Source organism: Pleuronectes platessa, chromosome 3, assembly GCF_947347685.1.
Source record: "Pleuronectes platessa chromosome 3, fPlePla1.1, whole genome shotgun sequence".
Taxonomy (NCBI): domain Eukaryota; kingdom Metazoa; phylum Chordata; class Actinopteri; order Pleuronectiformes; family Pleuronectidae; genus Pleuronectes; species Pleuronectes platessa.
The window spans coordinates 28922895-28949220 of NC_070628.1; the positions used below are offsets into that span (position 1 = coordinate 28922895).

The 26326-nt window shown below is 40.2% G+C and overlaps 2 protein-coding genes across 3 annotated transcripts; both read left to right on the forward strand.

The window, feature by feature from the left end:
- The first annotated feature begins 4 nt into the window (after window positions 1-4).
- Window positions 5-7341, forward strand: LOC128435700 (ankyrin repeat and SOCS box protein 5). The gene is made up of 7 exons (XM_053417971.1): window positions 5-173; window positions 2859-2938; window positions 4434-4541; window positions 4650-4803; window positions 5179-5313; window positions 5950-6141; window positions 6231-7341. The coding sequence occupies exons 1-7, from the start codon at window positions 26-28 to the stop codon at window positions 6356-6358; spliced, it is 945 nt and encodes a 314-aa protein (XP_053273946.1). The 5' UTR covers window positions 5-25; the 3' UTR covers window positions 6359-7341.
- Window positions 7342-8838: 1497 nt separating this feature from the next.
- galnt7 (UDP-N-acetyl-alpha-D-galactosamine: polypeptide N-acetylgalactosaminyltransferase 7) lies at window positions 8839-26041 on the forward strand. Of its 2 annotated transcripts, none has more exons than XM_053417970.1 (15): window positions 8839-9430; window positions 11271-11382; window positions 12593-12911; window positions 15617-15783; window positions 15866-15996; window positions 16565-16644; window positions 18153-18335; window positions 20228-20345; window positions 20436-20558; window positions 20863-20978; window positions 21647-21749; window positions 21843-21941; window positions 22082-22210; window positions 22422-22452; window positions 23401-26041. In XM_053417970.1, the coding sequence occupies exons 1-15, from the start codon at window positions 9308-9310 to the stop codon at window positions 23505-23507; spliced, it is 1941 nt and encodes a 646-aa protein (XP_053273945.1). In that variant the 5' UTR covers window positions 8839-9307; the 3' UTR covers window positions 23508-26041. The 2 variants fall into 2 exon arrangements, with proteins under 2 accessions (XP_053273945.1, XP_053273944.1); XM_053417969.1 differs by lacking the exon at window positions 18153-18335 and adding an exon at window positions 18571-18753 and having other exon boundaries at window positions 8840-9430.
- The last annotated feature ends 285 nt before the right edge of the window (window positions 26042-26326 follow it).

A 26326-nucleotide genomic window follows, 5' to 3' on the forward strand; every position in this document is an offset into this window, starting at 1 on the left:
GCTGGGCTGCTGCAGTCAGTGGACGATGAGCTGTGAGCGCGTTAGGAGCAACATGCCCGAGGTCCCGTCCGGAGCCCCGGAGGTGTCCCGGAAAAGAGCCGCCGAGTCCGGCCCGCCTTCCGAACATATACCGAAGTGGAAGAAAGTCTGCTGGGGCATTCTGACCAGCCAAGGTCGGTGCATTCTGAGCTGGGCCGGTTGAAATCTCGGGCTGTTGTTACGCAAAACAAGCAGATCTTGATGGAAATAATACAGTGTGGTGAAGTGACAGGCCGTCCGTTCTGTGCTTGACTTTTGATGCTGAGGCCTCAACATATTTACAGCTCAGCCTAATCCTGTCCAGCTCCACAGCAAACTTAACAATTAGAAATGATATCAACATGTCATCTCTAGACCAAAACTCAAAAATCCACTTATTAGACATACAGGCTGATAGAGAGTAGCCTACATTGCTTTCTCCTTTTTCACATTGAAGTTTTATAAATGGTGGTGTCACATGCTGAATTTAGAGAATACCAACCTTTCTACATTTTGCCTCCCTGTTAATAGGGTTGTACCCTTGCTGGGGGTTAAGGGCAGAGCATGTCTCACCTTGTTTAGCCCTATGAGACCAATGTTGATAGCTGAAGGGCTATTGAATTAAATATTTATTGATTGATTGATTAAACTCAGCAGTGATCCGACAAACAGAAATGTATAGCTGGACATGTTTTGTTTACGACTGTCTCAGGAGAACAACAGACATTTTCTTGAAGTGTTGGTATTAATAAACGCATCACTTGTTTGGTGGGTTGTCAATAAACTATCTGTGAGGTGAAGCTGGAGGTCTACACAGGTCGTCATCTGTTGACCAGTAGAGTGACTGAGAAGGATAAGTAGAAATACACCCTAGAATGATTAATTAGATTGCTGCACCAGTTTGATTTGAGCTATTTAGAATCAAAGTGTATAGTTTGGCTTAATACTGCTATTATAAACCAAAATGCTATAATATTAATAATACAACTGAAGATTTCAGTCTGTACTAACTCCTCAATATTAAAACTACAATAAAGTAGGATTTGGTTTGGTTAAAATATGATCACAATGGCAGGATCATGTGTTCCATTCCATCGGTCTATGTGCTGTACCTTTCTGCTGGTGTTTTCTCCCTCAGTGCTGTGAAGGCCTCCGGCTCACATGCTCAAATTATTCATGAACAGCAGTGAAGTGATGTGGGGGTGGGCAGGGACAGGGGAGGGCATCGTATTGTAGTATCCATGTTGCAGTAATCTGTTCCTTTAAAAAGGTACTCCATTATAATATTTAAATACACAACCAACACCAAATCAGGTGACATCAATTCTAAATGCATTAGTCCTGTAGTACAAAAATGTAAACTAAGGTGGAGAATCAGCAGAGTTTAACCTTTAATACTGCTGACTGTATCAGTCCACTGTAGATTATGAAATTACACTAATGAGCAGGACTGTTCTCTTGTAGAAAATCGGATTTCTCATAGATTTAGTTGATATGTTTTTGGTTTTAAGATCAAAGAGCATGTCTTATATCACCCCACTTCAATCCATATCTGTACCACATGTTCAAACCTTATTAAATACCAAATAGATGTTTTCTTCAGTATATTATAATGAGTATTAAAATTCTAAATTAAATGTATTTATTTAGTCATTCACACTAAGTGCTTCACAATGAATGTCTCATTCAGCGATTCCCATGCTGATGATGCAGCAGTGGAAGAGGGATTGATACCGCTTCTCACAGCTCTACGCCCTGAGCCATGCAGCGCCCTAATGTCTATAGGGATGATAATTTAAAGCATTACACTTTAATCAAAGATTTAAGATTTGTATTCAGTCATCTAAAACAAAAATAATTCAGATCGCTGAAACTAGCTAAATTACATTTCAGTCAAAAAGTTTTGACTGAAACTCAATCCAAATTGACTGTCAAAATGAACACGGTTAGTTAGCTGTTATTTTTAGGACTTGCAGTGTTGTGTGTGGGCTGAAAGGGGATCTACACTCTGACAGACTCTATAAGGACAAGGAAATTTGTGGAGGTCCTTTCACTTATGTTTCATTCGAGATGTCGTACACGTACCAGTGGCTGGATGTGCCATGGGGAGACGGAGATATTGGTATGTTGTAGTTTGGGTATCTGAGTGGAGTCACTGCTGCCACAGCTGTTGAGAAACAGCTCTAAATATAACTAGAGAGCAATGCTACATATTCTGTAAACACATATTTTCGCTTCATTTAAATGACAATCATTTAGATATTCCTATTCAAAGCTACTATATGTACACTGTACAGGATTTTATCATCACAAAATAAAAATCTGAAAATCATGTTGAAAATGAATCAAGTCTGTGTGTTTCTCTCACCACACCACACTGTCTGCCACATATTTTATGTCACAAAATCTTCATCAGTCGAATAATTGAGTTATTAGCCCTTTTTATCCAGCCTGTAAAAGTCAGGAATGTTATTCTACCTTATTGGTAGCAGTAGCCGCAGCAATGTATTTTTAAATGATTGTCCGTATTATTTAGCTGTTTTTCATCTCTATAAATTGGACGAGAAAGCCAGTGAAATAAACCAAAACTGAATTTAAACGCTCCTATAGACTCTTAATGTGAATGTTATGTCTTCATAGTGACTCTGACTGCATGAATTTGTAGTCAAATGAGAGTTAGCTACCGGCATACTTTGCTCTCTATATATGTTGAGGTACTACCATTGGGAGTCATTCAAGTAAAGTAGAGGTGAGCACTGATATTTTTATGAATACAGCTCAAAATTTCATTTAAATGAAAAATGTCCCTATTTCTTGTCTCTATGTTTCTGTGTGTCCAGGATCCTGGGCAGATTGCTCCCCTCTCCATGAAGCAGCTTGTCAGGGTCGACTGCTCGCTCTGCGCACTCTGCTGGCCCAGGTGACAAACACACACACACACACACACACACACACACACACACACACACACACACAATTTGGTATGTTTATATGTTTCTATTCATAAGTTAGAAACAATATTTAAAGTGTTCAGCTTTATTTAGTTAAAAAAAGTTTGAAAACAGGATGACATGGAATAGGACGCAGCACAATAAGATTTGAAACAAAAAGACGCGCAGTCATTGTCCACAGAGCCTCCGTGCCAACACTTTGAAACAGCAACAGAAAAAATAAAATGCATTCCTTACACCACATCTAGTTAGTCAACTCTGTTTCTCATAAAAAGAGCGGAAGAAGCCCTTGTTTTAAGATCGTCCTCATCACCTGCTGCTGAATCTGTAAATCGGGTCGGTCCTTTATCCTCCTTTTTTCTTTTTGGGGTATTTTTGTAAAGAAACACTGGATTTTCCGAAGTTCCATTTGAACTCGCCATAACTTTGCCGGTCAGCTCACAGCAGAAGTTACTCAGTGATGGTGCATGTACCTGAGACGGCATCGCGGGTAGATCGATCATTAGATTAGAAAAATGTAAATCAATACTTTTTGGCTGTAAATTAAAGTGGGAGGGACTTAAATTAAAGAGAAGCCTCAGGTCCCATGGTTGCCAAAACTTGCCAAAACTCAGCACTCACATTCACATCCATTTGGCCGGCATCCTACACCAGGAAGTATTTTGTATTTAGAGAGGGAAGTCAATAAAAAACATTGACTATACAATCTTCATTGTAGATCACCCACTTTGCAGATACTCTGACAAATGCAAAGTTTTCTAACTTCACTCTGCTTTAATTATATAAAAGCTTTGCACACACATCCAGCACACAAGCAATAGAAAGTGACAATATATTATAGAACAGTTTGAGGAGGTCTCACTAATGACAAGGAATAATTCTGAAGTAACTCTGGAGCGTTAACACAGGACGAGAGAACCATTCATTTCAACGGACACTGACCTAGTAACTTTATGATATTAAAAAGGACTTATCCATATAAACAAGACTGTACTGGCTCATATTGATAGCTCAAGTTTAGTCTTGCTGTTTGTGCGGTGATTGATTGATATAATGTGTTAATTTGACATTTGGTATTTTGAGGGAAAGATTTGCTTTTGTTGCATTATGTTTGCAAACTAAATGTGTCATTTTGGACAGTGCACATCCGTCCAGCCTGAGAGCCTGATGCCAAATTGGACAAATGTGGATAGGCAATCAAGAAAATGAGGAAGTGGGCCCACTGATCCCATACTGCTAATGTATAGGATATATACTGTTGTATTATGTTCATTATATTCAATTGGCTGAGAAATTCATGCTGTAAAGACAGGAAGCTGTAGATGTGAGAAACGTGCCAATACTCTGTTGTTTAATCATTCATTCAAATCAGAAAGAATAACTGAATGAAGTCAAACAGACAGATAGATGACAAACAAGGCAGCTTGCGTCTGTGCATTTGGTCATAATGCTTTTATGTTTTAGGGATATCACGCTAACATCATCACTTTTGATCATGTGACCCCTCTACATGAAGCCTGCCTATCTGGACACGTAGCCTGTGTCAGAGCATTAATAAATGCTGGAGCTAATGTAAGTATTCTTATTTTCACCACCACCATTATTCTATGAGTGTGTTTCTGTGTTTATGTGTGTGTGATAAAGTAACTTGGCATTGCTCATATCTTTGCGTGTCTCCAGGTAAATGCTGCTACCATCAATGGCGCCACTCCTCTGTACAACTGTTGTGTTTCTGGAAGCGTCAGCTGTATGGAACTACTGCTGCAGAATGGAGCACACACACACACGTCACACACACACTTCCCGTCAGCTCTGCACGAAGCCTGCAAGAGAGGTAAATACATGGGAACAGGAACCTTGTATGCAGAATGTGACTGAACAGTTTTGTACCCAGCAGGGTAGCTACAGTTGGATTTGCACAATGTCCAATCAGAAGATTTATGTTGAATTTGGTTGAACCCCATGACTAACGTTCTTTCCTCTGGTAGCATTTTCAAACTGAAACTGATCAGCTAATGGCTGCAACATTTATAAGTCAGGTTGTAATAATGTTCAATGAGTGGTCCAGCAGGGGGCAGTGTAATCTGTAAACCTCAATTCAAATACACTACTTAATCCCTGAACGTTTCATCATTGTGTGTGTGTGTGTGTGTGTTTTTCTGTGTGTGTGTATGTGTTTGTGTGTGCATGTGCGTGTGTGTGTTCACAGGTAGCAGCCAGTGTGTAGAGTCCCTACTGACTCATGGGGCAGATCCAGACTATGAGGTGTCCCACCTGGGCTCTCCTCTCTACATGAGCTGTCTGCACCAACACACAGCTTGCTCCAAGATTCTGCTGCACAGAGGTGTGTATCATTTACTTCAGCTTGTCGCCATTTCAGTCTGATGCACGTCTGTGTTCGCTCGGTTCACTCTTGTACTGTGGATAGGTACTCAGCGTTTTTTATCCAGTGTTCAGCAATGATAGTTTTTTTTTTCTTCTGAAGTGGATATTTTGATTACCTGTTAATGTTGAAAGTATTGTTCATGCCACTTAACATTGGTCACAGTGTTGTACAAAGATACACTTGTTAAGTCCCAGATATATACTAACGTGGCAGTTTAAATCTCTAGATTCTTCTGGGTCTGTTGTTCTTCCAGATGATTCCAATACTCAGACACTTTATTTGTGTGACTATTGTGAGCATTAACTGTGAGTAGTTCCACCAAAGAGCAACTTCTCCCTTTGTGTTTGTTTCATTTCAAGGATGTTCAAATGTCTGAATGCAGAAGTGAAACAAAGTCATTGACACTTTGTGACACCCCCCCCCCCCCCCCATATAATAATTATCCTTTGGACATCTGTGGCAATTGTGACCACTGTAGCCTCCCTGTGAAGATGTAATGTTTCACTTCTAGTCTTTTGAAGGATCCAGTCCCACTCGGTTCCACTGCAGAGGTTAAGCCCTGGCTATCTTCTCCTCCACTCTTGTCCTCTTCAGGAGCCAATGTTAATGTAGGCATAGGTGGAGACAGTCCTCTTCATGCAGCTGTCAGACAGGACGATGCTGATCAGGTGTCGCTGCTGCTCGACTATGGAGCTGATGTCAACCTGAGAGATAGCAACAATCAGCGACCTTTGGAGTTAGCACCTCAGGGTGGAAAAACACAGCAGCTGCTACAAGCATTTGAAGGTACCACAACAACAACAGTCGACTGATGTGATTTTCAATACTGATGTGTACAAAAAGTTGAAATTAAAAAGGACTCTGTCTCTCTCCAGTTTCTCCGAGGAGTCTCTACCAGTTGTGTCGTATCCAGATCAGGAATCTGATTGGTCGATCCAGACTGAAGGATCTCCCCTCCCTTCCTCTGCCCTCCCTGCTCACCCACTATCTGGAGCACACATAGAGGGCACACACACACACAAAGCAGTTGCTGCTTTTTCAGATTAAAATTGTTGATGTGCCACACATCCTTATTAACTACTATACATGTCAACACATCATCTCTAGGGAGTTTACCATGAGTTTGGCTACTGCAACATCATTACTATCATCACACATTTGAATACAGTTTTGATCTAGTGCACACTGTACCCTGATACATCTTACATTGCCTCTATGTTGCCATAACTACCACAGCCTCTCTTTTTTATGTTTATTTGGAAGGATTTCATAATCCCGGGTCAGATGATAGTCTGACAGCTGTTCCAGATGTTTGGCTCTTTATATTGGCTAAACAGAAGATGCAATTTGGTGAATGCTGGAGTATTTTTTCCAGTGACATGTGCTGGCCTTCAATTTTCTATAATTACATGTAAATACCAGTAAATTATCCATGAACTCAGTGGTCTGTTCAGCAATCTCACTGCTGGGAACATTGAGGAGAATTACACTGTTAGTTTGCTCTACCAGCACACGCCAGTAGCTGAATGTATCTCAGCCCCTCATAAAGCTCTTTGTGTACTGTGTCAACACTGTCAAATAGTAATTCATATGAAGGATTTCATTGTTTGTGTAGGAAGTATTCAGGTATTTTATTTAGTGTAAAAAGTGTTCTCCTTTACATGCAAGGAAAGTGTAAGGAAATTTATGATAGTATAATCAGTAAAATGTTCTGAAAGTATTACAAATACACTTTGCACAAATAAGACCAGTGTGACTGGTACCCATCGGTAGTATATTGCTTCATTAGTTTATCACTGCCCCGACATGAATGTTTAAGCAGCACTAACTGTATTTGTTCATTCATTGTTTGGTGTTTAAAAAGTGAACTAGTGGAAATTCCGCTACCACCTCCATAATGGTTTGTTTTGTCCAAATTTAAAACTAATTGAAATTTAACCTTATCTAACCTAATCTCTGAAATGAATAAAACACATTTATATTTAATCAGACTGAATCTTTCTTGTTTTATCTCACAATTGAATGTTGAATCTAACCTGGAACGCCTTGGTACATGCAGTTGCATCTTCTAAAGTGCAAATAAAACTTGTAAAATATGCACATATCAATCAGCAGTGGAGTAAACACACAGCAAACATAATATTAACTCACAGTGAGTGGCAAGAAGCTCTTTCTCATATAACATGGTGGAGACATTTTTACACACACTAACAAAGACAATTTAAACATGCCGTTTTTACGGGTTGTAAGGCAGTAAGACCCATGACACTTGTGGAACGATATTAATTTACCTTTTTTTAAGTCACACACACTTCAATAAGTCCCAAAGTGAAGAAATATAACAGCTCTTCCTTGTCAGCTGCTTGTGCACTAACAATGAGTGACAGCTTGATGTGCTGATGCTCAATGCTTTTACACATGGTGTAATTTCCTGATAAAATACCTTATATACAGTCTATAGGTAGTACATGAAGACTGCATTCATTGAAAACATACATAAATACAACAAAATGTTTTGTTCAGTATCTGGTAGGCTTCTTAATGTTCTGTACTTTTATACATTGACAGTTGTTAGTGCTTCTCTACTGTTGTGCATCAATAGGCTAGCAGACTTAATAAGGAACTGGATAAGGAACACCACACAATGTCTCTGTTTATTCCCCCCCATAATGAGATGAATTATCCGCCCCTGCTGCTGCTGAAGTCCTCTGACCTGCTACTTTGTTGAACCCTAAGGAACTGTGGTGTGTTAGATGACGTGTGAGAGGTGATGCTGTGATATGGGAGGTATGAGGAACTACCTGTATACACCAATTTTTTTACTCTAAAACCTGATATACAAACGTAAAGGCACGGAAGTCAAATATTAACCCAATATCAAGACACGTTATGCACAAATTAAATCATATACAAAAAATAATGCGATTCAGAAAACAAAAAATGTAATTATAAAATCATAGTAATACGTCTGTCCATCTTATTTTTAGGTCTTCATACAGTCTGAGAAGAGACTTTGCATGTCTCCCATCCATTAATAGTTGTATAGTAGTGAGATGATTGTCCATCAGGTCCCTTCTGAATAACGATAAGAGGGGTTTCATTGTCCTCCAGTTGGATTTGTGGTTGAAAAAGGTCGCCTGGAGTAAAAGGTTGTGTCAGGTCACTTCCTTTACACACCTATGATACAATTCTGCACATGCTTTATGTACATTCTATGGTTTTCACTCAAGGCTGAAAAAGATGTCAGCAGAATATAGATTTTTGTGTTAAATAAAAAGGGACATCACTGCCTGTTGACGCTTTATTCTGTTGGATCCCTGGATCCTTGTAGACGTTTCACATATGCATTCCTTATGAATGTCAAATGTTCCATTACAACAATGAGCCACAGCCCAAATAAGTGTAGCTTAGGCCAGCTCCCAGGTGTGGGCTGAGGAACCAGACAGACCACGTCTCTCTGCACCCACTAAACCTGTTCTCATATCCTCGACACGCTGTCAGAAGCACAGGGACTCAAGTCGGGTGTTTAAACTTGAAATGGGAAGCAATATACTGAGCATGTGATAGAGTGTGGAGGCACAGCGGCCAGAGCAGAGCTATTCAACCCGGCCTCAGGAGTGTGTGTGCGGGCTGGGCAGAGCGGAGCGGAGCGGAGCGTCAGAGCAGGGGCAGCTCCACCGGACCCGTGTCAGCAGGAAGGTTAGCGGGGCAGGAGCACCACTTCCAACGCGGGGACTAGGAGCGCTCCCCCCGGCCTGCAGGAACACGACACTTCAGGGTGAAGCCGCACCCTCTACCTGTCAGCGAGCAAGTGCCAACACCAGCAGCCTCTCACTGGTTAGCTGCCTTTACCTGGTTAGCTACCGTACCAGCCGGTTAGACCTAGCTCGAAGCAGTAGCGGCTAACATAGCTTAGCTATCCGCAGCTTGTCTCCGCGCAAGACATTCCAACATGAGGCTGAAAGTGGGATTCGTTTTACGGAGTTTGCTCTTCATTGGGACCTTTCTCGGGCTGGTGGTGCTCTGGTCGTCGCTATCGCCCAAACCCAGCGATGATAGCCCATTTGGAAAACGGGTGAGTCAACAGCAAACCAGGTCTCTTTAAGTGTCCAACAGAGGAAAGTGCGCATAGCGTCAAGTGCTACCACTTTTAGCATAACTCAAGCACAACGTGTTAAAAATACATGATCACATTAGCTGTGTGGACGGAGACTGATCATGGTGGAAGGGGTCATCACTCCTAAGATTACACGCACGAGATCACGCTTTCATTCAGCTAGCCGTACTACGCTGGTTGTCATGGAGATTGGCCCCTGGCTGCTTTGATTTTTGTCATGAATAGACACGCTTGGACCAGCAGTCACATTAGTACTAGTTCCGACAAGGGGTTGCAGATCAAAAGTAACGGCTTCACTCCAGGATGCATGTCCGCATATGTCACCATGTCCGTGTCTTTGGTTCCTGAGGCGGAACTGATTTGTTAGTTCAGAGTTGGCAGGAGTTCAGCTCAGTCTTGCCGTTCATATCAAGGGGTATACACGAAAATCTGTCTGGACCGAGGTGCAGTTGTCTGGAGCTTGTATCAGTATATTCTTCGATTAAATGACTTTGGTAAATAATAATAATAAAAGTCCAGATACAGTGAGAAATAGTAATATAATTTGCCAAAGGCCAAGGGGATGTCTTTACATTTACTAAATATGTGATGCTTTTTCTGACTATCTGTCCCAGATCCAAAGAGATTCAGTTTGCATCACCATCATAGAAGTATCACATAATAATAATTAATGTATCAGAATAATCTGAAGCTGAATTTGACCTGTGGTTTGACGTAGTTTCAGGCTGCTGCTGTAGTAGATGAATACATGTTAAACTCCACAAACTGAACATGCATGGCCTCACCCCCACTGACTGCTAGTGTTTATTAAACTCTTTATATTATTGAATGTAGCTTGTATCCCAAATTCAACACTGCACCTCCCTAGGTAACAAACAATACTCATGCCAAATGTAAGGTTGATAAGATGAACAGTTCACAATTTATTGTGTGCCGCAGACAAACAGACACACATGTTTGTGAATGATGTTTGTGAATTTGTTGGTAGGGCAGTGTATGCTGCTTCCAAGTGATGATGATGATGATGAAGAATAATTATTCTTTAAAATTGAAATGAGAGAAACTTTTTTAAGATCAGTGAAATTAGGGCTGCAGCTAACAATTACATTAGTTAATAACTAATTAGCAGATAAGTTACATGATTATTTGATCAAATGAGAAATGCCGATTATACAGATAGATATGTCAGTGGTTGTTATGGTCCCTATAATATGCCCTACTTTTAGGAATATTACAATGAACTCCAAATCATCTGCTAAATCGAATCATTGTAAACTATTTTCAGTCTTTCACTTAAATATTTGCAGCCGCTCTAAATGTTATGATCAGGTGATACATTATTTATCCTTGAATCATGAATGTATCCTCCTGTATTCACTCTTACTGAACAATGTTAAGGAGACAGCCTTAATATATAACTCTACTCACTTATTCAGACAGTCTTTGAATTTGTTAATGATCCCTCTTTAAATTATGGAATCAGTGTTCTTTGAAATCTTGTCCATCTCTATATCTATTGACCACCAGTTACTGACATTACTTGTTTTGTTGATATTCTGACTAACACATTCAAGCATAACATTTAAGAAAAGTAACCCTGTTATTAAATAATTTACATGCAAATTATTAAACATTATATTTATTTTCCCACTATTAGCACACTTACCGGGGTTTAAGACAAATTTATTTTCCATTCATTGCTTTGATCCAACATGCTCAACCACTGTTAATATCTGATGTAATGTTAAACAGGCATATGTGTAATACATACTGGCCTCTGTCACATCCCTAAATGCAGGATGACAGTTTGCTGCATAAAGGAGAGCCAGCAGATCCTTTTAAACCTGTGGTGCCCTGGCCTCATGTGGAGGGGGTGGAAGTGGACCTCAATGCCATCAGAGTCAAACATGGTGAGTTTCCTTTTTAAACATCTCACACATTCTATAGAAAAAGACTTGTGCAACTGCCATGAAATTGGCTCTGGTAAATATATTTACCAGCCTGGAGGGATTGCTAGATAGGTAGGCTGTTTAACTTCCATTTGTGTTTATCTTTGCTGCGATTTAAGACTTAATACAGGTTTAACCATTGTTGTCTGGAGCAGAATCATGTGACCTAAACCCCACTGAGTGTGTTCAGAAGGAGCAGATAAAATGCACATGGGCCTAGACCGAACCCTGTGTCCTGTAGAAATGACCTAAATGTCAATCATTTTCAACAATTTAAAATGATCTACTTTTATATGTATACATTTTAGTGCTGCCCCCCGAAAGGATGATTTGAATCATTGACTGAGGTTCTCACAGATAGCTATTTATCCAGCATGAGTAAAACATGCAGCTGTGGTCAGGCTCTGAGATGTCATCTTCTGCCTTCTACTCTGAAGTGATGAATTTACAGCTTACCGTAAAATATGTTGTCAGTGTAGTCATCATGCCTTCGATTGGATGGTTAACCTGGCATGTACATGGTAATATATATTTCCATATGAAATCAATGTCAGGAGTTATACGTGTTTTCTCGTTCATCTCAGATCTGCTTTTTTAACCCAAACTGACTTTGAAACAATTATTCTTGTTCCTTTTATTAATTCTCATTCTGAATAAGGATTCAACTACTTAGCAATCTGCTCACTCAGCTCAAACCATGCCTGTGTAACATTATCTCTGTCAGAATGTTCGAAAACTGCTTGTTGGATTTCCTGCTGTAAGGATGCAGTAATTGGCCACTTCTTTTAAATCAGTGGAAGCGCATCCCTGCAAACGTGGAACACTGGCTTCACTTTTACTTCAGAAACAATCTGCATCTATTGTTGTCCACCTAATGGTTGTTGTGCTGACATGACCGCTATGTTTTTGTTTCCTTCATTCTTGTTCTAACAAACAAACAGCCTGAGGGGACCACCCTCAGGGACATCTTAGTCTATCTTATGTTATTTTCTTTTACCGAAGAAAACATTTCATGATTTTTTGTTGTTGGTATTTTCAGGTTCTGTAGCTTGGAAGTTCCACACCCCTGATATAAGCAGTACATCTCACTGTGGAAAATTAGCAATTTTTATACACCATATTTCTTGTTGCGATATTGTGTCATCAACTGAGTACGTTTTTTTGTATCTAGGAGGAGCTAATCAACCACCGAACGCTGACCAACAGCCCAACCAGAAGCAGGTGATCCAGCAGCAGTATGTGACATTCAAGCCCCATTCACATGCCTACACCAACCCTGTCCTACAGAAAGGTGTTCTGGGAAACTTGGAGCCAAAGGAACCAGAGCCTCAAGGGGTGTCCGATGGTCCTGGTGAGGGAGCTAAGCCATTAGTTCTGGGTCCAGAGTATAAAGACTCTGTCCAGGCTTCCATCAAAGAGTTTGGCTTCAACATGGTGGCTAGTGACATGATCTCACTGGACAGAACCATCAGTGATATACGCCATGAAGAGTGAGTGTTTCTCTTCATACCTTCTTTACACATTGTACTGTTTGTTTTAACTGATAGCCCTACAGTAGTTTACCACACTACTATAAAAGGCTCTCCTAATATGGCATGTCTTTTGATAATTGACCATCACACTTGGCAGGTGAATAATCCCTCCCCAGATAAAACAACTGAAGTACAGGCCAAGTTTCAAAAGTCTAATAACTTAAGAATAAATACAAATTCTGTGGACTGTTAAGTTTGAGTAAAGCAAAGTGAGTTGGGCTAGATATAAAATCAACTTGTCCCTCAAGTAAATAAAGGGAGAAGGCAGTAAGGAGTAACTCTTACACACCCTGCTGAACGACAATACTTACAGGTAGGGATGGATGAGCCGGTTCTTCACAATAGCACATCATAAATACAACATTATTGGCCTCACTTCACCTCCGTGTCCCGAAGTTTCTTCTTCAAATAATCCAATGTTGTTTTTTTCCCCAGCATGTTTTATTAATTTAAGACCATGCAATAAAGGAAGAAACTGCACTCGCACCCAGCTAAGACAGGAACCCACCAGAAAACCCAGGTCTTCTAGACCAGTGATGTTCATTAGATTGGTGTTACTTTAGATTTGTCCACAGACAAACAGCAGTGTTTGTTTAAAACAATTGAATGCTTAGAATCCACAAGTAAATGAAACATGAGTCTTGACTGTAATATACAATACTTGCAGTTATATAAATATTCATTATCATTGTACAAGATCAGATGTGTGTTTTAAGGGTGTGTCCATTTGCACCTTACAACACGTGTGTTTGTCTATGTTTGCCCATGCGCACTTGTGTTCAAGTGCGTGTGAGAGACTGCCATTGTTCTGTTTCATCTTATGAAATCCTCCTGAGCTATAAAAAAAAAACAGTTCATTAGACTGTTCAGTAGGAAAAGGACACTCCCCTATCACTGCTGCTGCTAGTGTTGGTGCTTTCTTTCTGTTACCCCTTTTTGTATTGATCTCACTTTGGATCATGTCTAAATATCTTTGGGTCTATTTTAGTTGGGTTTCCTTTTTTGGAAATTAATTCACACATGTTGTATATAGGTAGGTTTTTCATTCTATTTCCAAGTCCATTTTCCATTGGGTCCACGGCTTTGGACCTGTGAAGACCATTACATCTCTGACTGTCACTGAAAAATGGAACAAAGATCTCTATGTGCAGCCTATTGATGTTTGCAATAATATCTTCTCCATGAGCTGCAACTCTAAAACCCATCTCATTCAGCCCTAAATAACGCTTGAGAAAGTAGAGAGACGGTTCAAACTTTCCAGAACTATGACAGATCGATCGTCAATGTGTTTATGGGTAAGAGAGAAAGGGCGGGCCCGTGGGCGGGCTGAGTGAAGTAAGAGCACAAAATGGTTTGGGTTCATTATCTCACTATGGTGGGATCAATAAGACTGTGGTGGCTGTGATTTTTGGTAATCTTGGGAATCACTGGAGTAAACAATGGCATGTATATGATGTAATCAGCAGCCTGCTTTCTTTGTTCATTTAACAAAACAGAGGAGAAAGAGAGTGAGAATTTTAACAACTATAACTTCATTTCACAATAACATTCTTAGCTTCTTTGCAAATGCAGGCAATTATAACATTAATCCAGGCAATTACACCATGCAATGTGGCAAATTCGTGCAACACAGCATGCATTCTTGAAGCAACACGCAGCTGTGTGACCACAGACTTGTAAGAACATAGAAATGTCAGAACAAACCCCAAACCGCACACAAATATTTTCAGCAACCTTCTCACATTAAAGAAGGAGCAATGTTGATTCTCTGATACTATTAAAATGAACAAAGTAAAGATTAGAATAATATAGTACTTAAATATATCAAAATCTCACAAAAGTAACTTGAAAATATAGGGTTGAGAACTTCTAATTTATACACATACAGTGCAAATATTTTGATGGTTCTCGTGAAGATCTTTTCTAATTCTAGAAAAATCAAGAAATGTTAAATAATTTGCTCACAATGAGAGAAATACTTAATCCACCTTTTAATCAAATCCGCTCCAAAAGTTAATGGATTTTTCCCTGGCCCAAACCCTTCTAAGTTTCAATATAATAAGCAGTTTTCTAAGACTGACAAACGGCAGTGTAAAACATAACTTCCTTGGCTTTAATACCCTGAGCTCCCAAATAACATCAGAACAGCAGAAAGTCTAAACCTCTTCCGCCGCAAACTAAAAGCACATCTCTTCCAACTATACCTTGAATATTTTTTTTTTTAATAAATAGCGATTTAGTAGCTCTTATATGGCTCTCTTCTTGAGCTTTTTTCAAGTAAATTGTACTTTCTTGAAACTTATTGTTCTGGGTTTGTACCCTCATGTTAATATAATGTAATAACAGTGTTGCATTTTAATAAAATATTTAAAATGAGTTTAACTGACAATTATTTATTGTGCAGATTAGTGAGGATGGCAACAATCAATTATCTGGCCGTATGATGATGCACATTTTAAGGTATCCATTTCTTTCCTGGTAGATCTATCCAACACAACCTCGTCTAACAACCCTCAGACCCTTTTGCTTGGAGACTTAGCCATTGCAAAAAAGACTGGACTACTGAACTGAAGGAATATTGGATTGATATGAAGCAGCAGCATTCCTAATGGGAACCTGTAACATTTCTAAAATTATCTAACTGATCTTTCCCTCCTCCCCAGGTGTAAATACTGGCATTATGATGACAGACTGCTAACCTCTAGTGTGGTGATCGTCTTCCATAATGAAGGCTGGTCTACACTGATGAGAACCATCCACAGTGTCATCAAGAGGACTCCCAGGAGATACCTGGCAGAGATAGTCATGATAGATGACTTCAGCAACAAAGGTGGGTTGCTTTCCTCAAATGAATGAGTAGAAAAATTTGCTAAACAATTGCACAATAATAAGCTGTTTGTGCGTGCATGTAGTCCATCTGAAGGAGAGGTTGGAGGAGTACCTCAAGCAATGGAATGGTCTTGTCAAACTCTTCAGAAATGAGAAGAGAGAAGGACTGATCCAGGCCAGGAGTATAGGAGCAGAGAAGGCCAATAAAGGACAGGTATCACCTGCTCTTACTGCTCTACTACAGCTACTGTTGTTAACCTATTGTGTGTAAATATTTATAATTCTTTTTAAATGTCTTATTATACAAAAGTCTACATACGATTTATAAGTTTGGTCCCTCAGCTTAAAGGTATTCAACATCAGAGACATGCAAGTGTAAGGCTCAATCCCATTCACCCCTTGGCCCTACCCCTTCCCCTTGGTTTTGCGTGTTCACATGTAGGGGAAGGCTGTAGCCAAGGAGAAGGGGTTTATAGGGATTTTTCCGACCCTTACTTCAAACCTCGGTATACCCAGAATGTCTTGCGAATCCCCGGCAAGCTGGGCGAGAGACCCACAAATGTAGTATGTTCACCATTAATAAGGATTTAAACATTACAATAATGATTGTGATATCTAAGATTAATATTTTTTTCAATTTAAACCTTTTCACAACAAACTTGAAAAAAAAAAGATTGAGCAGGCTAGTTATCTTCTTTTTGCATGCTAATCCCGTATTTTCACAAAAGTCCTGTCGCAAGGGGTGAAATGGGATTGGGCCTTAATGTGTGTTTGTTTTCTAGGTCCTGATCTACCTGGATGCTCATTGTGAGGTGGGAATCAACTGGTATGCTCCACTGGTTGCTCCCATTTCAAAAGACAGGTAGCACAGATGCTCACACATGCACATGTATACACACGTTATCATAGCTGCCCATAAAAAGAATGGTCATCATCCAGCAGACATTGTTTACAGACTAGTTTATTACTTAATTGCAATCAGATTATTGCAGTATGATTTTCCTTTTCAGCACATCTCCTCTTTTATACATTTGATACTTACTTTGTTGCAGTATGAAAAAATACAACCTGCAGTTGGTACAATGCAGGCAGGCACTTCATCAGTAATGGTCTCCAGTTGTATATATGTATATCTATAATTTACCTTTATTCATTGTAAAGCTTAATCGAAGACACAATCATCACTATGTTTCTTACCGGTTTTACTGTCTGTCCCGATGCAGTGACACTTTTATAGCTTATTAGTTCTGAAACTTTTCATGTATCAGCCAGTTATGGGTTGAAGACAGTAAATCACAAATGATTTTAGTTTTCATGCATCACTGATGAGCCAGAACATTATGGCCACCCCATCTCATAGGCTGTTGGTCCTTTGCGTGCTGCCACAACATGTCCGCCCCAACAAGGCATGGACTCTGCAAGACCTCTGAAGGTGCCCTGTGGTATCTGGCTCAATACATTAGCAGCAGATCCTTTTAGGGCTGAAAGTTGCTAGGTGGAGCTGCCACAGTCAATCTCACAACAATCCAATTTTACCCCTTGGCCCTACCACTTAAACCTTCCCCTTGGTTTCAAACTAGGCTACCCAGAATTCCTTGCAAATCACCGGCAAGCTAGGAAAGAAACCAACAAATGTAGTATTTACAGTCCATACAGCCCATATCATCTCCGATTTTTCATCATGCAATCATTCAAGATAAGCTAGGACTGCACAGAATTGATGTATGGTAATTGCTGCACATTGGCGCCTGTTGGATTTCTGTCCGACTTGATCCCAACCTGCTCTGGCGGCATGCATCATGTAGCCAAGATAATTACAGCACCTTGATCTCATGAGAGCCACAGCTGCTCTCTACGGACTGAAAGTGAAGATACTTAAAATAACTGCCTTAAAGTGTAATTATCTGATATATTGCCTGCTCTCAAGAGGAATTAAAAAAAAACGAATGTTCTGGCTCACTGGTGTGCATAAGAAGGGTCCTTTTTAATATTACCAACACCACAGCATTGAGTACTGTATCATCCAATACTGGCTCCCTGTACACTTTATACAGGCTGTATATTGTATATGCATCTTAAAGCATCCTGTAATAAGAGATGCACATTCCCTATATGTGAGCTACTCGGAGTAGAGTCATCATGCCTGAGGTACACATTAAGATTAGGATTACTTTTTCGGTCCCATACACACTACATGCAATGGGGGAAATTTGGCCTCTGCTTTTGACACATACAGGTGTGTGTGTGTGTGTGTGTGTGTGTGTGTGTGTGTGTGTGTGTGTGTGTGTGTGTGTGTGTGTGTGTGTGTGTGTGTGTGTGTGTGTGTGTGTGTGTGTGTGTGTGTGTGTGTGTGTGTGTGTGTGTGTGTAGGACAGTATGTACAGTGCCCCTGATAGACTATATAGATGGGAATGAGTACAGTATCGAGCCTCAGCAGGGTGGAGATGAGGACGGCCTGGCTAGAGGAGCATGGGACTGGAGCCTGCTCTGGAAGAGAGTCCCACTTAGCCAAAGAGAGAGGGACAATCGAAAGCATACCACCCAACCATACCGGTACACAATCCTGAGCCAGCATTCTAACAGTCATCCCTTTTCTGTTTATGTCTCCATCTCCCATCCCTACCGTCCTCTCCTCTGCTCTGTCTCACTCTTTCTTCGTCTCTTGACACCCCTCCCCATGTCTTTGTGTTTTGCTGGCACTGCTGTCTGTATTTGCTTGTTTTCTTTCCTTTCTTGTACACTTCCCCCCATGTATCTTGTATGAATGGCCCCATCCCCATCCCGTCAGAACGGTGTGCACTGTGCCTCTGGTCGACTCCATCCATGGCCAGAAGTTCACCATCGAGGCCCAGGGTGGCGGGGACAAGGATGGCTTTGCTAGAGGAGCCTGGGATTGGAGCATGCTCTGGAAGCGAGTTCCTCTGGGCGACAGAGAAAAACCACTCAGAAAAACTTTGACTGAGCCATATAGGTACAGAAAACAATGCCTCCTGACTAATGTGAGGACAAGGGCTAGCAACAATGACTTTCAAACCTCTACTGCATCACTAACTTGTGAAAAAAGCTCATCCTACACCAACTCATGTCAGCACAACTGCCTAGATTAATCTCAGAAACAAAAATACAATGACCAGTGCGTACATGTACCAATAGCTGATGTTTAATACAACACTTAGTATATTTAATTTAGGACAACTATCCAACTAAACTATACCTATCTCCCCCCAGATGGGCTTTACCTTACATCTCTTCTGTTTATTGGCTGTTTGTCTTCTAATGTCTCTACTACTGGGAATTAATTGGTATTTCCCCATGATGTGTTGTGGGCCGTGTCTCTTAATTTAATGTGATTTATTCTCATACATCATCTCTTAGTCTGATTCTATGATGGCTTTGGTGTAATTAAGTGCAATTTAGCAAATCCATTCTGTTATGGACATTTTCTAGAAGCTGGTGAAAGGAGAACTCAGGCAGTAGCTGATTTCTTATGCAGAATAACACTAACAACACTAACAGAGTAACTTGTGTCTGAAGATGTCTCCCGCGGCCTCTGCATATATCTTCCTCTACTTGCGTCACCCATTCTAACAGCAAATCCATGAAAGGCTAGAATTGCTGTCACTCTCTATGTTACTTGTAAGTGCTCACATCCTATTGGATAGTTAATCCTAAAGCATGCATTCCTAGATCACATTGTGTCCTCACGTTTTGCCACTGATAAAATACGTAAAAGAGTTATCGAGTTAGTGAGTGTTAAAGTAGGTGCCTCTCTGTCTGGTGCATCTGAGTTAGATATGAAAGTCCCTAAAAGTAGACACTACAATTAAGTGTTGCTTGGCCCTTCATCTATAACCTTACCTTGGGTTCTGTTTGGAGAGAGAAGAGAGTTTGTGTGGAAGGCCTAAACTTCCTCAACACCTTCCTCTTTTTGGGGGGTCCAACATACATTTAGTTTTCAGCCCACTGGAATTACAGGGCCTTTAAAGGGCTATGACTTGAGTAAAACATTAATTCTAATCTAAAAGCTGTGGAAATAATGAGATCATGTTAGAACAGGTCTAAAGGGGAACTTCTGGTGTGAATTGGGTTCGGACTCGGGCACTATCAACCCCACCTTTCCCCAATCACTTTTTTATCTATCATCTTTTGCTGTCTGTCTTTTTTCCCCTTAATTGCTTTCCACTAATTTCTTATTTTGCATGATTCTGTGTCAGCCTTCTCTGGGGTTTTTTCTGTGTTTTCATCATTTTTAATAACACACTGACACTGCTTTAAGTAATGTTTGACAGAAAATAATTGATTTTCAGACCAAGCCAAATAAAGAAGATGCTGTGATCATTTAATACAGAACCTGGTAAACCAAGTAGCCTTGTAAGTGAACACGCTGATGCACGTAAATGAATATGTCTGTCTGTGAATGTTTGTGTCTCTCTATATACACACAGGTCTCCAGCTATGGCAGGGGGTCTCTTTGCTATAGAGAGAGATTTCTTCTTTGAGCTGGGTCTATATGATCCAGGACTGCAAATATGGGGAGGAGAGAATTTTGAAATATCATACAAGGTAACTAGCCCAGTTCAACCACAGAATTTCTAAACACAGATCATTTCAAGTCTTCAGAGGAATGTTCTATGTTTATGAATATTTCTGTAGATCTGGCAGTGTGGCGGCCAGCTGCTCTTTGTACCATGTTCTCGTGTCGGACATATCTACAGACTTCAGGGATGGGAAGGCAACCCTCCGCCGGCACACGTTGGATCCTCACCCACTCTGAAGGTAGAATTGCTTTGTTTAGATTTAAGAGTTAAACAATTTTTTTATATATATTCGGTTGCTTTTTCTTTTTATCACATTTATATCGCTATGTTTAAGCATGGTCTCTCACTCTCACGCTCACTCTCTCTCACTCTCAATTTCACACTTACTGCCCTATCAATAAAAAATGCCCGAAACCATCAGTGTCTCATTTATTCATCTGCTGACCAGTGTGCAGTTTTAGAACTAGTGCGTTCTGAATCTAATCAGATGCTCCCAATACTTACTGTATATTATAAAAGCACATCTGTGTGTGTGTGTACAGAACTATGTTCGTGTGGTGGAGGTATGGTGGGATGATTATAAGGACTACTTCTACGCCAGTCGTCCTGAAACTCTCACTCTGGCCTACGGAGACATCAGTGAGCTTAAACGCTTCAGGTATAACATATATTACTACCAGATATACTTTTTCTGTATTTCTAATTGATAATCTTACTTAATTGTCCACATTATTTTATCCTACTTGATCACACTCTTCTTCATCTCTAAATGTCTCACTTTACTCCCAATTACCCACTTAAAGGCCCCTGTACATCATGTAGAGTTAGCTGCTTTCACAATTGCACTGCAACCCTGAACTTTTCCTGACATTACCTAGAGGAGCTGAATTTGTGGATGCAATGTCTGAATCAGTTGAACAGAGCATTAAAGCGATGAGTGGCTGTCGCTCTGAAGCAGAGGTTCTGTGGTTCGATCCCTGGTTTACCCAGTCAGCGTGCCAAAGTGTCCTTGGGCCAGACATTGAACCCCAAACTGTCCCTGACAGCTGTGCCAGCATTGTGAGAATAGTGTCGGATAGAAAAGGAGCTGTGAATAAAGGCACTCTATGAATGTGACTTGTAATGTTGAGTCATCAATAAGACCTTTTCTACCCCACATCACTCACACTTTGGCAAAGCCGTCAGGGGTAATTGTGGTTCAGTATCTCACCAAGGGACACTTGAGACTGGGATCAAACCTCGTTCCTTTACTTTTAGAAGTTGTTATGAAATAAATATATAAGTGTTGTGTATAAATTGTTGTTTGTGGCTGAACCTTTGTTTTAGGGAGGAACATCGATGCAAGAGCTTCAAATGGTTCATGGAGGAAATAGCGTACGACATTCCATTGCACTACCCTCTGCCTCCTAAAAATGTAGAATGGGGGGAGGTAGGTATACGCTGACACACGTATAGTTACTGTCTCTGTCATGGTTTTTAAATTAGATGGCTTATTTAATCGTGTGTGTGTGTGTGTGTATAGATACGTGGTTTCGAGACAAGCTACTGTATTGACAGTATGGGACACACTAATGGAGGACATGTGGAAATAGGACCATGCCACAGAATGGGGGGTAACCAGGTAATCAAACAATTAATCTGGTGTGTTGCTTTGTCAGCTTTTGGTCAAGTTTTTCGACATGCAGGTTTTTAATTACATCATGCCATTTAGTATTTTACACTGAATTCAGTGATTATTTTATGTGTGTGTGTCTTGTGTAGTTGTTCCGCATCAATGAAGCCAACCAGCTGATGCAATATGACCAATGCCTGACCAGAGGAGAAGATAATTCTGCTGTCATTATCACACACTGTGAAAATAACCAGCACACTGAGTGGAAGCTCTTCAAGGTGAAAACACACACACTGGTCACTTTTGAGGACATTAATTAGACATAAATTGTCCTAAATTGGACAAGTAGTCCACAATTGCCAGTTATTTGGTCTGAAACTTGTCTTTGGAGGTAGCCTGTGACAGACATGCACGCATTCAAAAGATGAGAGCACAATGATTCACTGTGGAAAATTAATAAGAGCACTGTTTCTCTCCTTAACTTTCCAGGACCTCCATCGGTTCACTCATGTACCAACAGGTAAATATCTAAACTAATTATTCTTTTTACAAAAAAATGTTTTCATGTGTTTTTCATATTCAACATTTTGACTGTGGAAGGAGGTTTAAGCTGTTAGTGCTATAGTACTATTGCCCTTAAGATTTCACTGTTGGAAGAGAAAAAAACCTAACGTGTGATCAGCTATTTGTAGGCGATGCTGATTGTGATGTACTGCTTTGCTCACATTACAAATATTTTAGTGCCCCAACTCCCAAATATGTCTTGTGCTTGTCGTCTTGAGGTAACCACACTTAACCAATTAGCTTTTTGACTCACTCTTAACGGTGAGACTACACCCCCTCCTGTAGAAAAAATGTATGGCACAATTTCAGTATACTTTCTCATTCAGTCTGTCGGCTGTTTGTCATTCAATACGAGAGCAATCCATGATGGTAATAATTACTTTGGTGCTGACCAGTAGTAGTAAGCTACTTTTCAAAATGCATTGTGGGATACATCAGAAATTGGCGAACTCACTAGTAGTGAGTGATTTTGGTGACAGCCTATGTTAATGATTTTAGAAAAAGATCAATAAACAGTCAACGCAGGGACACAGGATTAAACCTCTGAACATGTATTTTTCATTTTATGGGACACATTGCGTTGTGTATGCGTTTTCACCTGTAATGTCATGTGATCGGGTTTTATCGCAGTATGATCACACAAAATGCATATATTAACCCAGGTGTAACTGCTTCAAACATCAGTAGTTATAGATGCCGTGTTTGACAGGTAACTGTTGGGTAAACTTAAACAAGCATCGGAGCTCCACTTTCACTTTCGTTTAAAGTATATCAAATTAAATGTTCCTATCTGAGGTCATTTTAATTGACCCCCCCCCCCACTGGATACAGGAACCCACATGAATCAAATATACCTCTTGTTGCCGTGGTTTTCTAGTAATATTCATCTGTATTTTCCTAACAGGGAGGTGTCTCGACCGCTCCGACTTGCTCCACAAAGTGTTCATATCGGAGTGTGACAACAATAAAACCACTCAAAAATGGGAAATTAACAATATAGTGGCCGTATGAGGACTATAAAACCTGACCTACACACAGAGGACTATTGGGAGCTTGGAGAGGCCTGTATGAGGACACCCCCCCCCCCCCACACACACACACACACAAATTAACCCATGCCAAGAAACACATTCATATTATATGTTTACAGTCTACTGTTTACAGTTTACTGTCCTTCTGAAGAAAAGAGGATTGCTTTTATGAGCCAGTCATTGTCACCGACACCATGATGGAGTCAAAGTGGTCAGAGTTAGAGATACTGAGTATCCACAATTAACTGCTTCAGCCCGAAACCACTGGCACCAGCCAAGTCCTGCCTCCATCTAACTTTAGTCCTTGTATTCAACTCTTACACAGACACACACACACAGACACTCCAGGTGGCAGATGAAGTGGTTAATGTGGAGGCTGAAGCTCCTGGTCCTCAGAAAGACCAACACTGAACTGTAAACATGGTGGCCCCATCTTTGTCTGTTTTCTTGGGCTCTCAGGTCTTTTCTAAACCACTACATTAATTATATGAAGTGACTCACATTACTTCCAACTATTCAACAGTCATGCTCTAATTAGACTTTTTCAATCAACTAAACTAATTAGCTTACTTACCAAAGATGGTAACATCATCAGTGTGTTTTAAAAGGTGTTTGTACATAACACAGGCTGCTGTCTGCAGGTCAGGTTCAGGTGAGCTTTAGGCTGTAAAAGTATTTATTGGAAATATCAAAGATGATTTGGGTGAGTGAATTGGAACCAGCAGCAAGGTCTATATTTTTTAAAGTTTATCATTTGAATTTTGAATGTGTTGATGTCATGTGGATGTTTTAATTACATAAGCTGCTGTTTTTTTTTTTTTATATGAACAATCAACATGTGCAATGACCAACAGGTCTGTTTAGTCAGGTGCTTCTTGTAGAACCAACAGGCCAGTGTCAGTTGAACTACATCAGCCTTCGTCCGAGGCCACAGCAGAGAGCAGTTGGGGAGGAAGTTCTCACTTAACAAACATGGAATCAAACTTCACGCCTATACTGAACAGCTCCTGTAGCTTTAGGCGCCATTCATATCTGGCATCAAAATGCGTGTCCAATAATCTGATCACAAGTGAACCGCTCTGACCCCCACCATTAGAATGTGTCTTTATATTTGATCACTTGTGATTGGATCTGACTTCCCCGCAAATAAGCATGTACATCATTTGTGTTCACAAAAACATAATGTGTCGTTAGCAGCAATGAAATACCAATGTCTTGTCGACATTAAGAGAAGAATAAATCAAAACAGTGCAGCCTGAGTCTATTCCCCTGGTGTGTTCCAGACAAATCAAGTCACCCGTGATATTTGATACAGTTGCAATGTAATCTCTAAGGGTGTTTTTTTTTACCAGTCATGCACAAAGACAGTTTACATGATTACAATTACGACTTGTATTTGTTATAGAATGAGTATCCACTGATGCAGAGTACGTCCACTAAGTAGGTTGTCCTTCAATGTCATACAGGACAAATTCACACTGATAAAAGAATGTGGCCACACATGTCTCAGAGCATCTCTGAACGTGGTCTGAGTGAGCGGCTCTCAAATGTGTTGTCAATTCATCTTGAGTGTGTTCAAATCTGATCTTAGAGCTGTCCACTTGTGATCAAGCCACTTGGATGGTCATGCAGATGTGACCAGGGTCTCTTACACACATGTGCACTCCCCAATGTAGGAGATACATTCTTGGCTGCCCTTGTCAAAGAACGACTTCTAGCTTGAAGCTATACAGTAATCTGACAGGCTGAGCTTAGTTAACGAATAAGCATAATGATTTAGCACATGGTATCAACACTGACCAGGACAAAAGTAAAATTCCTAAGTTGAAAACAAAGTGATGCTAATGTCAACCTACATACAGCTTCACCTGAAGCTCCCTTCTCCTTGTGCCATGTCTGAACCAGCAGTGCTCCATCCCTCAGAGAAAATGCTTTCTGATGCACCCTGAGTCAAAGAAAGTCATACACTGTATTTGTTTAGTAAAACTTGATTGGTTGTCATTTACTTTTGTTGATTTCTATTGACTTGAATGACTTTATGGACACTTAGATGGTTTAGAAGAGAGAGCAGTGATCGGACTGACTGAGGACTCAGGACCTTCCTGCCTTACTGACAGTCATGAGTTATTCAGTAGCTGACCCATTGACTGTGACTTAGTAACTGCCTGTCTAAAAAGGAAAAAAAAACATAAAAAAGGTAAAAGCAGAGGTGTTTGTTTGGGGAATGAAGTAATTGAGAAATGCACAACTTATGGTTGGGATAAAGCAAAATGAAAAAATGTGACTGCTTTCTTTGTTTGTTTTGCTTTTGCAAGGGAAGAGGGTTTGGTGTACGGATGATCATGTATGCAATGTTTTGTACAATGTATATAGATTTCTTTCTAAAGACGATCATGATGCATTTTGTGAAGGGCCTTGAATGATCTTGTAAATATCTAACTTATAGCAGAGATTTAATAATATGGGCTAAACAGTGGGTGATGGAGGAAATAAAAGAGCTGATTTGTACCACAACCACTGCCTTCTGTTTTTTGTTGTTGTAATTTCAGGGAAACAAGTGTCTGCCCCTTTTTAGATGGTGCTTGAGTTGGGTTATGTTGGACCCAGGAAAATGTAAAACTATAACCAAAATTCCTAAACTTTATTAGGTAGCTAAACTCTTGTATTATAAAGTAGTGCTGGAAATCTTTTTTTTATTTTTATTTTTATTTTTTATTATTACTCCTTGGCCCTGCTCTTTGAAGGTTTCTTACACAGGTCAAATTGTTATATAAATGTAGAATTTCTCAACCTCCACTG

Excerpts from the sequence above, each read along its gene's own strand:
- LOC128435700 (XM_053417971.1), top strand. The coding sequence starts at position 26 with ATGAGCTGTGAGCGCGTTAGGAGCAACATGCCCGAGGTCCCGTCCGGA. Across the intron at positions 174-2,858 it reads GGGCATTCTGACCAGCCAAG|GATCCTGGGCAGATTGCTCC; the intron begins GTCGGTGCATTC and ends CTGTGTGTCCAG. Across the intron at positions 6,142-6,230 it reads GCTGCTACAAGCATTTGAAG|TTTCTCCGAGGAGTCTCTAC; the intron begins GTACCACAACAA and ends GTCTCTCTCCAG.
- galnt7 (XM_053417970.1), top strand. The coding sequence starts at position 9,308 with ATGAGGCTGAAAGTGGGATTCGTTTTACGGAGTTTGCTCTTCATTGGG. Across the intron at positions 12,912-15,616 it reads AGTGATATACGCCATGAAGA|GTGTAAATACTGGCATTATG; the intron begins GTGAGTGTTTCT and ends CCTCCTCCCCAG. Across the intron at positions 22,453-23,400 it reads GTTCACTCATGTACCAACAG|GGAGGTGTCTCGACCGCTCC; the intron begins GTAAATATCTAA and ends TTTTCCTAACAG.